Below are 18443 nucleotides of genomic sequence, written 5' to 3'. Positions count from 1 at the left end.
AAAAAAAAAACTATTTACATGCTTTATTTTATTTCTCCAGGAAGTTCCGGAAGGCCTCATCTCTATCTTGAATTTTCTCATCTTGTTGGAGGCTTATTTCTTTAGTTTTTATCTTTCAGTGTCATATAGAATCACAATTTAGATCTGTCAGGGCCTTTAAAGATCACGTGTTACCATTGTCTCCTTTTACAGGTGATGGTGATGAACCTTAGAATTGTTGCATGGCTTGTCTGAGAACAGACAGCTGTTTAGTAACACTAATTTTAAAGTTGACTGCAATATGCAGTTTGTTTGACAAAAATGCTAATATATATCCCCTTAAAGTAGTACAAGGTGGGTGCGGGGTGCATCAAAAAATTAGTGGACAAGTGGAATTAAAAGGTAATGGAAACTGTCCATGAACTTTTTGAAGCCTCCTTGCATACTACCCCCACCACTGTGGCAATGGCATAGCTAGCTGTTTCTCTACTCTGACCTCCTGGGTCTGAGTGGCATGCCAGCTCAGCCAAGACTGCCCACAGGCTGCACGCACTTCCCACGCCTCTGTAAGGCTCCAAGTCATTCTACAAGAGAAGAAAACAAGTAACCACGGACCTGTCCAGAAAGCCAAAGATTCTTTCACTGTCATATCAGGGAAAATCTAAACATGTTAAATGAGTCTTCTCTAGCACACAGAGAGAGAAGGAACAAAAAATACATAAGATCTTTTTTAAAGAAAAGTTAAAATAAAATTCTTCACACAAGGACTTACTTTTATTTTTTTAATTAAATAATCATTTTATTAGGGGCTCATACAACTCATCACAATCCGTACATACGTCATTAGTACATATGTTGACTTCATCATTCTCAGAACACCCGCTTTCCACCCAAGCCCTTGGTGTCAGCTCGTAAGGACTTACTTTTAATGGGACAAGTAATGGCTTCTTCCTAGTAAATGTCAAATCTAAAAGGAAACAAGTCCTTGCTTTAAAAATATAGGCTTATTTTAATATAGACTTATTTTGTGAGTTTTAACACTTGTACCGTTTCAATGATGGTTGCTAGACATTGCCTTAAATGAGTGGGGCGCATTTCTAATCATGGAAAGTTAGGCATTGTCAGAGTACAGGAGCTGGGAGTTGGGGTCAGGAAGCCACATGGGCAACCCTAATTTTTCTGACACTGGAGGAGGATTTCAATATTAAGTTTTCTAAAGGTGAACTTTCCTTTGGTCCCCTCTTAAGTCCTTGCAAGACGGACAGTGATGGACGTGGTTAATTTCTCAGGATAGCAAAGGGAACAGTCCTACTCCTGGGATTGTTTTCAGAAGCAGCAACCACACCAGAAGGGCCGGCCGGAAGGGGTGGCTGCATTAGCAGCTCTAGTGCCCGAGAGGAGCGAGCTTGGGTGTAAAGGATGCAGAATTCGAGGCTCAGCTCTGTCACTCTGTGTCAATTAAGGTTTGAATAGGTCACTCAGGCCACTACACACACTGTTGAGGATGCACTCGGGGCAAGAATGGAAGCCAGAGCCCTGCATGAAGGAGCCCAGATGCTAATGGCTTGGAGTAAGCTGGGGGGGCAGGGAGAGGCTGGGGGAGTCTACATGTCTCTCAGTGCTTGAGGCCACAGCTCCTTAAGGCCCTTTGTTTTGTCTTCTTCAACATATAGATGGGGTGGCAAGTGCACACCAACCCAGCTGTGGAATTAGGACTGGTCCAGGGTGAGCAGGCAGAGGCCCCTGGAGCTTTACTGCTCAATTCTGCTGCTCAGTTATTAAATTGTCTCACCAAGGAGTTCTCCCAGGTGCCACAGAGGTGGGGACTGCTGGGATAAATCTAACTACAGCAGGGAATGTCACAGAGGAACCAAGGGCGTGCTCTGCCCTTTCCACATTCAAGGGTGACCCTGCCTCTGTAGTTTTAGCATACAACATTAACCACGTTAAACAAAGAGCCCTGGTGGCTTACGGAGTTACAAGTTGAGCTGCTAACTGCAAGGTCAGCAGTTCAAAACCACCAGACACTGTGGGGGAAAGATGAGGCTCACAGTCTTGGAAACGCACAGGGCAGGTCGACTCTGCCCTGTGGAGTCACTGTGCATCAGCATCGACTCAATGCCAGTGAGTTTGGTTTTGTCTCACTGTCCGTATATGTCCTTTAACAGAACTTTACTGTTACGCGTCTGATAGCAGAAACCTGTAGGCTTTCAGCACATCGTACCTAATGTCAATCAAAGCCCTACGCCTTGGTCTCTAGAAGTTTTAAGTTTCTACAATTGTGGCTTAGTGTGGGTTATGTTTCCGGATGATAACCCAAAGTCAGCAATTTTTACCCACCAGCAGCTTCATGGAAGAAAGCTTAGACTGACTGCTCCATATTTATGGAGCATATTTACGGCCTCGGAAACCCAAAGAAGCAGTTCTCCCCCGTCCTAAAAGGGTCACTGAGAGTCAGAGTCAGCTTGGTAGCGGTGGATAGGTTAACGGTACCATAACAATGAGAAAGAAGGGAGAAGGATTCTTTTGTAGAATTAGAAAATATCATCCTCTCATGGCACTGTGCATAGAATACTAGACTAGAACGGAGGTCAAGGTAGTAATCATTGCCCTCCCACCCTCCAGCCATCGTGTGCAGATCAGTAGCTCTCTGATATTTATTGCGGGCTCACTGTGTGCCACTCATTGGTCAGAGAGCTGGAGATAAAAAGCATGAGGGGAGAGACACAGACTCTAGGGAAGCCCTTGGGTTTTGAGAGGAAGGAGGAAAGTAGACATTCATCAGCTGATCACATCCAGGATTGTTGAGTTACCAAGTAACAAATACAGTGGAGAGATGTGAGTTAGGAGCCTATTAGAGCTCCAATTCTCCTACCTATAAAACGGCAATAAACATCTGTTTCAAAACTTGGGATGATCAGATAGTATATTTACATATAAGTCAATAAAACATTACTAAAATGTTGGTGTCATTTCTACACGTTTTTGACATTCAGTTACTTTTAAGTTATCCTTATGTAAACACAGGACTAGACAACTCATGACATAAAATATTTGGTTATGCAAATGATACCTAAATTCTGTTACTTTTGACTAATGTAAAAAGCAAGAAGTAGAAAACTGTATAACTTAAGAAGAACTAATTTCAGTTTTGGCACCAAGAATTGGATCCTTGGATAATACAAGAGGCTTAAAAAAGTTCATGGGAAAAATTTCATTATCTTTTAATTCCATTTTCCTTGAGCCTCTTGAAGCCCACTCATAAGAATTTGAGGACAGGGTCAAGTCAAATTCTGAAAAGTGTCTATTCAACCCTTGAATAGAGCTCAATCAGAAACTTGAATGGGAGATTTGGTTTGTGTCCAAATTCTCGTGTTGATATTTTCATTTCTTTTTCTCTTGGGCAGCTCATTCTCTCCAGTTGGGGAGGAGGCTACAATCTGCAGTGCCAAGATCTCACCAGTGCAGGGGAAGCTGATGTCCGGGTGAGCCGTTAGCTGCAAATGGATCCCTGATTCTCACTGAGACGAAAAAAGGCTTTCTCCTTCCTTCCAGCTGGGAACAAGGGGCTGGGATTAGATAAGAAATACCCATCTGTGTGGGACCGGCTGCGTAAACTGTGGCACCTCACACACAAAGGATGCCTCTAGAGAGGAGAATGAGGACGAGCTCCACAGAGATTTAGAATTGTTTCAAGTGACTTTCTAACAGAATTTGGACTGGACACCCCTAGTGGATGATATCCAAACAGCTTTCAGTAATTTTTTTGCTGTTGTTAATAAAAGCAGGTGTGGTGGCACTGTGAGTTGGGCATTGGGCTTCTGACCACACAGCTGGTGGTTCAATCCCACCAGCTCCTCTGTGGAAGAAAGATGAGCCCGTCTGCTCCCATGAAAATTTCCCGTCTGGGAAACCCTGGATGGCGTTGATATGAGTTGGAATTTACTTGCTGGTAGTGGGTTTGGTTATTTTGGTGTTTATTGTTACTAATATGTGGGTCTTACTGTTTGAGACTTATTAAGACATGATAGGGCAGAGTTAAGTATATGAATGGCCTTCAAAAAGTTTATTGAAAAATTCCATTATCATTTAATTCCATTGTTCCACAAAACCTCTTGAAGTTGTTCTTGTGCATTGGGTGAAGGTATACAGAGCAGACCATCAATTTTACACTCAACAATTCATACATATTTGTTTCATTTCACTGACTACAGTCCCTCCGTGTAACCCATTTACCCCATCTCCTCTCTGCGCCCCGTTTGCATTCCTCCTCCTTTCTACACCTTGCGATACTGTGTGTGTCCTGGGGTCGCACGGTTGATGACTCTCTGGTGTGCCTGTGCCCCTCTGTTATCCTTCCCCTTTGGCTGACACTGGGGCTGAGTTCATTTCCAGATCCGAAGAGTGGCTAAGGACCAGGTTCTCGAGGATTCACCAATCTCTGGGTAACCAGTAAGCTCTGTCTTTGTTTGACTTGGGGTCTGTTCCACTTTTCTCCCACTCTGCCCAGGGCCTTCCAATCTGATCCCCTTCCAAGCAGTTGGCAACTGGGCACCCTTTAAGTCTTCTGGTCTCAGTGTTGTTTCCACTAACTTTTAAGCCCCCTTATGTTGTAATATTAAGACCACTTGGAATTAATGCTTAAAGCACAGAAGAAAAACTATACCAATTAAAAATAATGAAGTTAATGCTAAAAGCCAGTGATCCAAAATTCAAATAAGAAATACTAGAATTAACTTTATTCTTTCTTAACAAAACAAAATTCCAAATCTACTACCACCGAATGGATTCTAACTCAAGCGACCCTATACGACAGAGCAGGGCTATCCCAAGGTTTCCAAGCCTTTAATCTTTACAGAAGAGACTGCCCCATCTTTCTTAACTCAAAGTGGCTGCTGTGCTTGAACCCCTGACCTTTTGGTTAGCAGCTGAGCACTTTAACCACCTCACCACCAGGACCCCTGAATTTAACAGCTAAATTATAGACAATATGGAAGAGAAACAACTTAAATGATGCCGTAAAGAACCAGTTATCCAAATCATCATACTCAAAATTCTATGAAACTGCAGTTGTTAAAGTTTATCTGTTACGGAAGAAGGAGAGAGCAAGGAGAGGGGACTCCTATTGAGTAAAAGAGGCTTATGACTCTGAACTTTGTAACATATATTTCACCAAAACAAAATTAAAAAGACTTCAATAAACAAATGAACGGTGGGCCTTGTTTGGATCCTTATTTGAACAGGTCAATTATAAAAGACATTCCCTGGTGCCCACTGCCCCTCCTTCCAACCCTCCCACCCCACCCCTCCAGCCAGGCTCCTAGCCCCTTCCTTCCCCCGTACATACTTTTAAAAACGTTTTTTCTTAGCTAATGAAATATCAAAGTAAAAACAAACAAACAAATAAATAAAAGACATTTCCAAGGTAGTTGGGGAAATTTGAATGTGGCCTGGGTAATTAGGTATTAATAAATCACTAACTTTATTAAGCAAGATGATGACATCTTAGGGAACGAAAAACAAACAGAAAATGTCTCCCTCTGTGTTAGGAATAGTTGCATGTGAAATGCAATCAATAGTACAAAATGAGTTTGCCTACCAGGCACCCTGTTTATCCTTTTCTCTGGAGCTTCACCTCACGAGTTCCTTTCCTCTCTCAAGCTGAATCAACTACCCTGGTAGTGTAATGGAGTTAGTGGCTGGCTACTAACCACAAGATCAGTGGTTCAAACCCACCAGCTGCTTCATAGGCTAAAGATGGGGCTCTCTGCTTTTGTAAGGATTTGCAGTCTCAGAAACCCAAAGGCACAGTTCTGCTGTGTTGAACGGGGCCTTTTTTAGTTAGAATTGTCTCTAGGGAAGTGGCCTGGGGGAGTCTGCCAGACATGAAATGGGAAAGGAGTGTTGGATACAGAGAGCAATGGGTCGGTGCATGATGAAGCACAAACAGGTTGTCCTGGTGGTGTGTGTGGAAAATGCTGGGGCAGCCATCAGCAAGCACCAGAGCGCGGCCTGCCTTCCACAAGCACCATGCCTGTTCTGTATGTGCAGAAGGCTAAGCTGAGCAGAGGCCTCACCTTCCTTCCAGCAGGGTAGATGGTTGTGGGTAAGGAGGCTGGCGGCCAAGGTGGCAGGCGGGAGGCTTCCAGGAGTCTGGGAGCGAGTGCGTCTCAAGCAAGGCACAGGTGGCATTCGGATGGCTGAGGGACGGGACCCTTGGAACATCTTTATTTATCAACTTTTTTTTTCCTTTTAAAAATTCTTACAGGTAGCCAAAGTGTTATGGTGGTACTACTTCTCCAAATTAATAGAGTTCCTGGACACAATTTTCTTTGTTTTGCGGAAAAAAACCAGTCAGATTACTTTTCTCCACGTGTATCACCATGCCTCTATGTTCAACATCTGGTGGTGCGTTCTGAACTGGATACCCTGTGGGCAAAGTAAGTGATCCTGTCACTTTTTAGTCTCCTATGGGCGACCCTGTGGGGAGCGTGAGGGAGCGAGCGGAGGGACGCCCTGGCAGGGCCCACAGTGTAGGGCCTGCTGCCAGGGGGCTGGTTTCCAGCCTTTGCTACTGGCCAAACCTGAGAACACATGAAATGGTTAAAATACTTTCTTTTCCTCGTGGCAGATGGTCAGATGCTGAGAACACAGGCCCCCACAGAGTGTCCCCAGGCCAGTAATTGTGTGCTGCTGTGGAAAGATGGACTCTGCTTCCACAGTCACCACATCACTGGCCTCAGATTTGGGGGCCTCCCATCTTTAGGGCCTCTGAAAATTTTGATTTTGAAAAATTGAGGTTACACCTCTCTGTGATCCATTACAGCAGTGGCTTTCTTTTTATTATTTATTTTTAAGAGAACTCTAAAAGAAATACATTGCATATCACAACCCATGTGCCTCTGTTTGTATGAAACAATTAAGGAATATACTTTCCTATATAACAAAACTTCTGCACATCAAGATGTCTTAAAAATAGGAGACAAGGAAGAGCTTCAGGAATATTTGATATGTTTGTCAATATTTATAAACTGTCAAGTTATTTTTTCATAAGGACCTCTTACACATCAGTTAAGTGACTGGTCAAAAGCCAGGAAAATGTTTCTATAGAGAGTAAATTATAGAGAAGTACTCTAAATGATGAATAAACATGTAATTGTCAAGTAAATGTAATTTAAAACATGACCCCCAAGAAATGTTCCTAAAACAGTATTATTTGCTGCTGCTGTTTTTTTGTTTTGTTTATTGGTTAATTCTGTTTCATTTGTTTAAAAAACTGACGACAACATTCACCACATTATATTCCACAGTGCACTAATTGTTACAACTGGAGTGTGAGTTACACTAAACCAGGGAGAGCAATTCTTTGTAATGTGTCCAGTAATTTTAGAATATTCTGAATTTAGAAGAATCTAAACAGCCATGGCAGGTCAAATTGCAGGGAGTCTCTTGTAGGGATGAAGCGATAAGAAAGAAAGGAGATGTGGATGTCAGTGACTGCAGGCACACTCAGAACCAGTGTGAAGGGAAATGGGCAGAAAGAGACACTTTACACCCCCTAAGCTGTGACGAAATCCCGTTTCCGGAGTTCACTTATTAAGGAAGACTATCTGCAATAATCCATAGCAAAGGAAAACACATAAGTACGTTTTTATGTCAATAGCTACAGATCATTAAATGTCTGAAAATTAATTTTGTTTTGTTGTACTGCATTTGGTGTCACTTTTTTTTAAAATCATTTTACTGGGGGCTCATACAACTCTTATCAGAATCCATACATAGATACATCGGAAATTTTTTAGACTAAAAGTAATATATCCAAGATAGCATGGCTAATGAGTGTTCTAACTCCACACTCTCCTCTGCCATACGAGACAGCCATACTGCCCAGGCTAACATTTGGTGCCATCCCTGAGCCAGGCTGTTCCAAGAACTACACAGTATATTGATTTCATCCTCACAACACTGAGTTCTCTACTTCCAACAAATAGCACCTCTCTCACAGCTCACCACGCTGTCACTTGACCCAACAAGGAACAAAGCTCTTGTTCGAGCAGCCCTCTGGCCCCATTCACTCACAATGGCAGGAGGGATGGAACTCTTTTCCGGAGGATGGATGGCAAGAACAGGGGAAGCCCAGCTTGGCCCAGCAAGTATCCTAAAATTAGCTGTTCGATCTCTTCTTCCGAAAATCGTGAAATGGACCGGCCACTGGGAAGGCCTCACTGGCCAGCTCGCCTCAGGCCAGCTTCCCCCCGTCTTTCTGGGCCTTCTTGCTTGTCCATCTGCTCTCCCTCTGCCCAGCATCTTCTGGCCCCTAGGGCCCTTGTAGGTAGAATGACTTAATTAGGAGGAATAACATGCTTTCTCGCTAGCCCCCTGTTCAGCCAAGGACTGAAGGATGGATATCTTTACAGTCAGAATCAGTAACAGCTCTGTTAAAGAAGCCACTCTCACCCCGAGAGAATTACCCACCATCTTTAATCATTTGTGTGCCTCCTTTCTCTGATTAGCTGAGAGTCAAACACAGCTAAAGAGTGCCAACCTGTTTGGTTGGCATTCTGACTGAACAGGTTGGCACTGTGACTGAAAACTATCGCCCATTTCGCCCTTCCATCTGGGGGTTTTTGCCAAATCTGATCGTAGGGGCACAGTCTTCGAGGGATGTCTCCGTGTGGCTTTTGTGATGTTTGTTCATTCCTGTTCTGCCTCACTGCACAGGGAGAACCTCATTTGGCAAAGAAAAATTAATAGTCTCACTTTCTAGAGAACTAGTAATTTTCATAACTGTATTTTTATAGGTTTCTTTGGACCAACGCTGAACAGTTTTATCCACATTCTTATGTACTCCTACTATGGGCTTTCTGTGTTTCCATCTATGCATAAGTACCTTTGGTGGAAGAAGTACCTCACACAGGCTCAACTGGTATGTTAACCTTTCTGTTAACTCTTCATGTGGACACATCTGAACATGCGCTAGGGTGGGGGAGGAGAGCAAAATCAGTCTTCTGAGGAATCAGAATTTTCGTCTGTGTAGTGAAGCTGCCTGTTTTTGTTTTTCCTTTTCCTAAAGTGGTCTTTTAAAAATCTCACTGTTAAAATGCTCTTTGTGTATCCACTTTGGTTATTTTTAGAAAATGCCTTATTTTGAAATGTTGAGGAATCCTTTTTAAACTGTTTTTATCTATTTAAATCTTGTTCATCTAAGTACGGGTAACTGCCACTTTCCCGTCAGAACATTAATAATGAGAAACCCTATGAAATGTTGTAGTGCAAAGCAGTTAATGTCTGGTTAAAATGAAAAGGGACAAGCTTTTATTGAGGCAAGGCAATTTGCAACTTGAATATCAGAAGGACCAGAAGATTCTAAACGAAATGACCCAAGGAGAGAAAAGTTCAGGGAATTCATATAAGAAAATACAAAAAAATTCCATAAAAACCAGTAATTGGTTGATATTTAGGTAATGGTTACAAAATTGGATGAGTACTTCTGACTGGTAGGGGATTGCGTACACTTCTAAACTTGAGTTTGTTGTCTTTTTTAATTGTGGTGTAGATGAAAGTGTACAGAGCAAGAGTTTTTCCACTGAACAATTTAGTTACAAAGTAATCATTAACTTGAGTACATCTGGCCAGTGAGCCCCTTCTGCAGGACTACGGGAAGGACAGGCATAATTTTGAGTATCTTGAGTAAGTGCTCGCCCTGAGAATTATTGTGGACAGTTTTCCTGAACATTGCGTATTCAGGGTCAAAATCACATTGTTCTCTGAACTTGTTTACAAGTCATTTTCTCAGGATGCGGGGTGAGGTACAGGAAACGCAGGCTACATCCTCTATCCAGAAGTTACTTGTTTCAGACCTTAACATAACCGCCATCTCATGTGGCCAGACCTGTCAATTTGGGGTACTCTTACTTAATTATTCACTCACTGCCACGGAGTCCCTGCTGATGCATAGCAACTCCCTGTGGATATGAGACGGAAACTGTTTACAAACGTAGAAAAGCCCAGTCTTTCTCCCTTGGAGCTGCCTGATGGTTTTGAACTGGCAAACCTGAGTATCACAGTCCATCGCCTTACCACTATACCAACCAGGGCTCTTACTCTTACTCAATACTCACTAGTAAAATGTCAAGTAAGTAGCATAGAACCGTAGGCGACCGTCAATGTTTCCTTATTGGTTTTATTCGTGCCAAATGTAGGGAGTACGGGTTGTTGATGTCTAAATTGTTTTAAGAGTTCACAGTGGCTATGTGACTCTGAGCTCCTGGTCCGAGGGTCCCTTCCCACTAACGCCTTCCGCCACCCGCACAGGTCCAGTTTGTGCTCACCATCACGCACACCATGAGTGCCGTCGTCAAGCCCTGCGGCTTCCCCTTTGGGTGTCTCATCTTCCAGTCTTCCTACATGCTTACCTTAGTCATTCTGTTCCTGAATTTCTATGTCCAGGTGAGTCAGGGTAAATTTCTTTCTTCAAACCCAAGTGAGTGTGTGCTTTTTACATGCTATCTTTAATGTTACTGATTAAAAAATTGAGGTTTTCAAATGAAGGCTGAACATGACAGTGGGACAAGAGAAAAGTAAAAGGAAATAGCGGAAAGAACTATGAGGCAAAGGGCATTTATAGAGATCTAAACACAGGCATGGACATATGTAAATATATTTTTATATGATGATGGAGAAATAGATCTATGTACATACATTTATAGGTTTAGTATTAAGGCAGCAGATGGACGGTGGGCCTCCACTCAAGTACTCCCTCAACACAAGAACACTTTGTTCTAATAATCTGGCACTCTGAGGTGCTCACCTTCCCGACACAATCACTGAAGACAAAGCGGGTGCATAATCAAATGTGGTGAAGAAAGCTGATGGTGCCCAGCTATCAAAAGATATAGCATCTGGGGGTCTTAAAGGCTTGAAGATAAGCAAGCGGCCATCTAGCTGAGAAACAGCAAAGCCACATGGAAGAAGCACACCAGCCTGTGTGACCACGAGGTGTCGATAGGATCAGGTATCAGACATCAAAGACCCAGAGCAAAAAAATCATAATGTGAATGAGGGGGCGGGGGAGTGGAGGCCCAAAGCCCATCTGTAAGCAAGTGGACATTCCTTTACAGAAGGGTCATGGGGAGAAGACGGGCCAGTCAGTGGAGTGTAGCACTGATGAGACATACAACTTTCCTCTGGCTCTTTAATGCTTCCTCACACCCACTATCATGACCCTAATTCTACCTTACAAATCTGGCTAGACCAGAGCATGCACATGGGTACAGATAAGAGCTGGAAACACAGAGAAAACAGGACAGATAAACTCCTCAGGACCAATATTGAGAGTAGCCATACCAGTAGGAGAAGGGGAAGGCGGGGGCAGAAAGGGATACCGATCACAATGATCTCCCTATAACCCTCTCCCAGGGGGATGGACAACAGGCAAAAGGGTGTAAAGGGAGACATCGGACAGTGCAAGACATGAAAAAATAATTTATAAACTATCAAGGGTTCATGAGGGAGGGAGGAAGAAAGGGGAAAAAATGAGGAGCTGATACCAAGGGCTCAAATAGGAAGAAAATGCTCTGTAAACGATGATGGCAACATATGTACAAATGTGCTTGACACAATGAATGGATGTATGGATTGTGATAAGACTTTTACGAGCCAATAAAATTATTTTTTTTAAATAGCAAAAAATGAATTAAAATGTGAGGTTGTGTTAGGTGCGCTGAGTCAGCTCTGGCTCCTGGCCATCAGGGGCCTGCCCAGGCCTGCACCACCTTTGCTTGAAATACGCAGGCGGCGGAGGTGCTCGCGGTAAAGGGTGAAACTCGTGTTTCACTTTTCCCCCGCAGCCCCCTCAAAGGCTAACCGCCACCGTTAATATTCAGTGAGCATTTTACTAAACATGTTCAGTGCTTGCATATAAACACTTCTCAAATGCAAGGATATCGGAGGGTCAAACATATAGTTCTCAATTTCCATGCAACCAAAGTCTAATACCTAAAAGTTAAACCCTGTGTATAGTAAGACAGAGCCATGAACTTTATGTAAATGGAGACAAACATGGGCTTCATTAATTTGAGGAAACTCTTATTCCCATAGTAGCAACTGTGTTATGTTGAAAACTCTGCTTATTGGGGGCGTGGGGAGGGGGGCTGCTGTCAGAGAAGCCAGTGTGCAAAAGGCACATTCCCTTATCGAGCCGCATTTTCTTTCAATTGACAATTTCAATGAAGAGAATGTCATGATGCCCTCCTCGAAGGACTCTCTCGTACCAGAACGACGGAAGTGCAGCAGAGCAGGGGCCTCAGGTGGCTGTGGAGTTTAGATTGCTCCCTTGCGTGGGCTGGAGAAAGCGAAACTCTCTTGGGAAAAAAAAAAATTGAGAGTATGAATTCATATTCAAAACAGGACTTTCAACAGTGTATCCAACTGTATTTTCTTCTTCAGACAAACAAGAAATGCTTTCTTGTTGTTCAGATTTCATTTGCTGAAAGTTCACCCTGGTGGTTTTACACCAAGTGCCTTCCGGCTCGGACAGTTCTGGCCTTGGGCTGGCTGGACCCAGTCTTTTGTTAGAGATAAAAGTGACCTTCTAGAGAAATAAGCACTTACAGAAACAAAGCCATGAGAGAAGGTGTTAGGGGAAGCTGCTCATTTGTTCAGAGAGCGTTGTTGGGGGGTTAGTGGTACAACCTAGACCTGCTCTGTAGCCCAGCACGGGAGATAGTGGCACTGGAAGCTTGGATCGCACGTGCCCACCCCAGTGGAATCCTCGAACCCCACCAAACCCAGTGCCCACCCACAGCGAGCCTGGAGATGGTTTCAAAGACTAGAAACCTTTGTGGAAGCAGAGTCCCTTGGCTTTCTTCCTCAGCTAGGTCGGTAGGTTTGACCCAACGACCTTGCAGTTCGCTGCCCAAGGCCTAGTCCACCAGGCTCTGAAATTAGAAATTGAATCTTCAGTTTCCGTCTTGACCTTTGCTTGACACGCTTGTGAAAATTTTTAAACTCTGGAATGAAGCTGAATAGAAAGGAGGCTTCCTGCTCAGCTCCCAGAGTTAATGATTTCAGGAAACCAAACCAATCCAGAACCCACCCACCCCTGGTCCCATCCCCACCCCCACCTCCGTGTTAAAAAATGATCAGAACTCACCAAAATGGAAACATAGTTTATTCTGAGCAGTTACGCTCTGTGCATCTAGGGAGACCATTTTGATTCCAGAAGGAAAAGCCATGAGGAGAAAAGCAGTAAAGAGAAGAAAACCACACTCACTACCACTGAGACCCCCTGACTCAGAGCAGCCCTGTACCGATCAGAGGGAGACACGCAGAAGCAGTGATTGGTGGGACCCTGCCTCCCTGCCCACCCCACTCCCGTAGCAGCTGAGCTCAGTGCTTTGAGGCTCTTGGAACCAGGCTGCTCACAGTCCGGCCTCCACCCACCTGCAGCCTGCGGGGGTTTGGCTTTGTGTTTGAGATTTGAATTGGGAGGTAAAGCTTTCACCCCTTTCTCCCCTGATGAGGCACCTCAGCAGTGCTGGAGAGCAGTTTCTGGGTCAGGCTTTTTAGGGTTAAGATTTGGTTTTATGGGTAAGGAAAGCCTTAAGGTACGACATGTGTTATTAATTTTCCTCTTCAGTACCTTGTAAAATAACAGCAGTTTTCCACTTGATTGTTCTGCTTTAAATTTTTTCTCTTTCCCAAGTATGCAACTAATGCAGACTAATTCAAATGCTGATTGGCTAATACACCAAGGTGCGCCTAAGTAGCCCAGGTGAAAGGAACAACCTGTCGATGGGGTCTGTGGCCACCTCGCTTGTTCTTCTCTGTCAGCGGTGTTTGAAAAACGGTTATATGAGCAAACAGGCAAGATTTCTCATGAGAAAGGCCACCCACTACCCCACAAAATCATGTGTCATTTTACTGTATGCAGCATTAGAGCCATTAATTCTCACTCAAGAATTCTTTTCATTCCCACCCCATAATCTCCACATCCAACAGACATACCGGAAAAAGCCAACGAAGAAAGTGGTGGAGGAGCCATCTGCAGGGCTAGAAACCAAGAACGGCTTTTCCAAGGCCCACGTCCCAGCGACTAATGGAGTGACAACGACGAGCAACAAGAAAGCGCAGTGAAAACGGACCAGCAGGAAATGCCCACGGAAGAGCCTCCCGGATTCGCTTGTTTTAAAGCAAAGACTGAATTGAAAGTTACACATGTTTAGCATAAACTAATTTCGTTTGAGTTTCTAAATCATTTGTACCCAGAATGTATTAATATATTGCTATCAGGTAGCTCGTTAACCGCACGCTTTGGTCAGCACTGAGATGCTGCTGGGCTCCGTGGACCTCAGAGCCGGTACCGCTCCTCCCTCCCCTGCCCCCTCCCTCTCTCCCTGCACATCCTCCCTCTAACACCGCCCCCCCACAAAAAAAAAAAAGTTCTACAACGCCTTAGACACATACAAAGCCAGTAACCTGGAGCTGCTTCTCCCATTCCCCACCCCCGACAGCAAGTCTTTAAAAAGAGTTTTGTTCAGATTTAAAATGTTTACACCCAAATGTTAAATTCTCCTCCCAACGCACAGGTGTGTTCTGATGCACATGGAGCATAGTTGCCAGTGCCTAAAGTCCTCGCTCAGACCGCCTGCTCTTCCAGGAACCAAACGCGGGACCCCGTAACGGAAATAAATAAATAAATGGAAGACAGAAATCTAGCGAACTCACTCTCCTAAGCCAGAGCCTGTCTATCAAATTCCCACGCCACTTCTGTGATTCTCCACTTGGTGCCGTGGTGATGACATTTTTATACTGTAGATTTCATTTTTCTAAAACAACAACAACAAAACGAACCAGAAGCATCCCTGCCAAGCCCTCCCAGCTGGGGCTGTGGGTAGAAACTGCCTGATTTTGCTGTCAGCCGCTGCTGCTTGGTGGTGAGAGCAGCCCGGCAGCTGCCCGTTTCACTGCCCGTTCAGGACTGCATTCTGCTATGCCCCTCCCTCAAAATGAACAGCGATGGGGCGAAAATCAATATGGACGTTCTCAGTTATTTCTCACGAAACCGCTTGTGAGTTCCCAAACACGTGCGCCAGCTCTTTGCAAGTTCTGTAAGTTTGGGGAAACAGGAAGTAAAAGATGATGGAGTACCGAGCCTCCGCGAAAAGTGCCAACTTGGGGCACGCAGCCCGCCCGCTCCCTGCTGATTCAGAGCACGAGTTTATGTGCCCTCCCTCCCCGGCTGTTGGTGATTTGCTGTTATGGGAACAATCTCTTCTGAGATAGGATGATGAACTTCCACCCTGTAAAATGAGACTGGCCAACTTTGACACCGTGATCTCCTTAAGCACCTCCTTTTGCAAGGAAAGTGTCCGGCAGAACATAGATACCGCCCTGCCAGCCCCAGAAAGGGCATTTCCCACCGTCGCAACAGCCTGCAGTCGATTCCCGATGCGTTTCTGCCCTTTCTGGCCTTTTTTTTTTCTGAGCTGCAGCTACGAACTTGTAACTTAATTCACTGAAACCAACCTTCCCAGGATCTTGGCTGCCGTTCTGAAAGGTGACTCACTCTATAGTCTTCAGGAACCCCTTCTCTGGTTCACCCCTTTCTACTGAGCAGACATCTCCCTGTCTGATGCCCACTTACTCCTCTACGTCTTCTTCTTATCCAGTTTCCTAAAATTGGCTGGCTTACCACTTCCATTTGGTGGGTCACGTTGGTACTGCAGTCGGTGTGCTCTGCTCTGCCAGCAGTTCTTGGGCAAACAAGGGCTCCCCTCAGTCTGGGCACGTTGCAGGTTGGGCTATGGGAGAGAGAACCTTGGAGGACCTAGACACTAGTTCCCTTTGAGGTCCCGGGCTAAAGCACATGTATCTCCAAAGTGCATTCCAAGTGAAAACGAGATTTAAGAGAGGAGACAGACATCACTGGTCATTCACATTACTCTGAGCCGCCACAAGGCCCTAAAGTTCCCCCACTCAGCACTGGACCTGCCCTTTCAGGGGCTTGGTGTCTATTTAACGAGGAGGGAAGATCAACGTTGGAAGATGACAACACGCCTAAGAGCCATAAAGCAAGGCAGCTGGAATCCTCTGGGATCAAAGCGAAAATGGGGGCAGTTGATCCCTTCAACTTAATGCCCGAGGTGGAGTTAGAGGTTTCAGGAGCTTATTTCCAAATTGGGCCTTAATTCTCGTGAAGCTTAATTAAAAACTGCAACTTTACATGATTCAAGGGCTGGTGAAAAATACACACACACACAGCTTTGAAATCTTAAGCTACAAAAACGGAATCAGGTAAATATTTAATCCCGCCCGGTACGTGTTATAACTTTAAAAGGCAGGGTGTTTCATTTTAATGTGATTTTCCTAAAATAGGACTATATTAAAAATGACAAAAAGGAAACGATTTTTCACAAATACATTTCCTCATATTCATGGGAATGAAAACACTTAGATAAATACTATAAGCATATAGCACATTAAAATGGAGTATCTACTGAATGGAATCAAATAGGATTTTTGAAACTCTCAAGGAAGTATTTATTTCTACTTAGGGCAAAATGGCATTTGCGGGCTGGGCGAGCAACATTCCGTGTGTGGGGAGATCGTTCTGGTTCTTTGCGTGTTCCTTTATCAGTTCACGAATGTTCTGGAGGCTTCCTTATTTGGAGAATAAGGAGGCCAGGGTTTTAGTTCTGCTTTGTTCACTTTGAGAGTACGTGTATCTTAAGAACATGGTATCATGATTGGGATGGGCAGGGAGAAAGAGAAGCCATTTTTCTTCATAGATAAAAAGCATTCTGTATAATTGTACAATAAATTGATTTTTACACTGAAGTAAAAGTGTGTTATGGTTTTTCTTACTTCATTCCAAGAAGTTACAATGTGTGATTGAATGATATTCCAAGTGACCTATCAGGGATTTTTTTAAAATTCATTTTTAACAGTATAAGATATTTTCATTTTAGATGTTGTGTTAGTCTGGGTAAACTAGGGAAACAAGTCCACGGAAACTCATATATGTATAAGAGAGTTTTATATAAAAGGTAAGTGTACATTAAGAAAGCATCCAAACCCAGTGCTGTCCAAGCCCATAAGTCCAACATTAGCCCGTATGTCCAACGGTGATCTACAAAGTCCTCCTCCATCTCACAAAACACACATAATGATGCCGACTGCAGGAGGAAAGCCAGATCAGTCAGCATGTAAGCATCTCAGTGCTGGCAGGGGTCTCCACACGACTGCTGCAGCACCCAGGGCTGCATTGGGGTAGGTCCATGTGGCTTCTCCTCAGGGATGTCTTGGAGGAAGTGAGCCTTGCCAGCTGAAGCAGGGAAATGGCTAAGGCAGCCACACACTGGTCTGGCCATCAGAGAGCAAGAGACCCGAGAACCTGAGGCGAGGCTCACCAAGCCATTTATCACTCTGCCCTTCAGTTAATCCCACGTGTTTATCGGCCAGGTTGGCACAATAAACCTTAACTCTCAGGTGTTTACTTTTCCATTCATTTCATTCAGCAATGGATTTTTATGTAGCATTATCAATTTTAAATGATATTCCTAGACCAAGCTCAACAATTTCAGAAAACATACACAAAATATTTAAGACCAACTAGGTAAGCAGATAAACAATTTCACCCTATAGAAAACTAGAAGCTAAATTGGAGGGGAAGTATTAGGCAGAAATAATATTGTGCAGGTCTAGCCCTTTACACAGTGCCTGGAAAGCTACGGGGTGGGTGGGGAAGACCTCCACATGCGTGCATAAAATCAAACCCCACTGAGTTGATTCCGACTCAGGACAGCATATGGTTTGCAAGACTGCATCAAGTCTGAGAGACTCTTGTCAAGCTTGTGGGGCAGGATCGCACAGTCGTGTCAGCGTCAACAGGTTTACAAGTGATGTCACAGACGGCAAGGACCGGTTTAAAATCTCCCTGAGTGCAGGGGTAGGGTATAGGAAAGGGGGAACGGAGAGAGAAGGGACGAGGACACAGTAGAGCGTTGGCTTGATGGGGAAATATATTTTCATGATCAGAACGGAGCTGGAGTTTGAGGGGCTGGACATTTTAACTAGGAGCCCTAGTGGTGCAATGGACTAAGCTGCTCACTAAAAAGTGGTTCAAAGCCATCAGCAGCCCTAAAAGGAAAAGGTGGTCTGCTCCCACCCATAATGATACAGTCTCCGAAATCCTAAGGAGCATTTCCACTCTGTCATAGGATGGATGCCCCTTTTAAGTCGGAATTGGTTGGTTTATACATTGAACCAAGGAGCATGGTGGTGCACTAGTTAAAGGGTTGGCTGACCGAAAGGTCGGGGTTTGGACCCATGCATATTCCTGAGGGAAAGCTGAGGCAGGCTGTGTCTGCAAAGAACCCACAGCCTTGGACGCCTCTGAGGCAGTCCGACTCGGTCCTATGGGGTCGAGATGAATTTGGAAGTTAACCCAAGTCTCTTAGTTC

The 18443-nt window shown here is 44.3% G+C and overlaps 1 protein-coding gene across 1 annotated transcript in view; it reads left to right on the top strand.

Annotated features, from left to right (window-relative positions):
- Positions 1-14822, top strand: part of ELOVL2 (ELOVL fatty acid elongase 2) — a 23758-nt gene extending 8936 nt beyond the window's left edge. Inside the window, exons 2-6 of the mRNA XM_013007127.2 lie at positions 3303-3464; positions 6248-6419; positions 8781-8905; positions 10294-10428; positions 13981-14822. Of these exons, the coding sequence (XP_012862581.1) occupies positions 3303-3464; positions 6248-6419; positions 8781-8905; positions 10294-10428; positions 13981-14115 (729 nt within the window). The 3' untranslated portion in view covers positions 14116-14822. The remainder of the gene's footprint in view (positions 1-3302; positions 3465-6247; positions 6420-8780; positions 8906-10293; positions 10429-13980) is intronic.
- Positions 14823-18443: the final 3621 nt, after the last annotated feature.

This window comes from Echinops telfairi, unplaced genomic scaffold, assembly GCF_000313985.2.
Source record: "Echinops telfairi isolate 266 unplaced genomic scaffold, ASM31398v2 ScPeMD7_7424;HRSCAF=8462, whole genome shotgun sequence".
NCBI classification, from domain to species: Eukaryota; Metazoa; Chordata; class Mammalia; order Afrosoricida; family Tenrecidae; genus Echinops; species Echinops telfairi.
The sequence above is the reverse complement of the archived record's forward strand: the minus strand, read 5'-3'. Positions and strand labels throughout refer to the sequence as shown.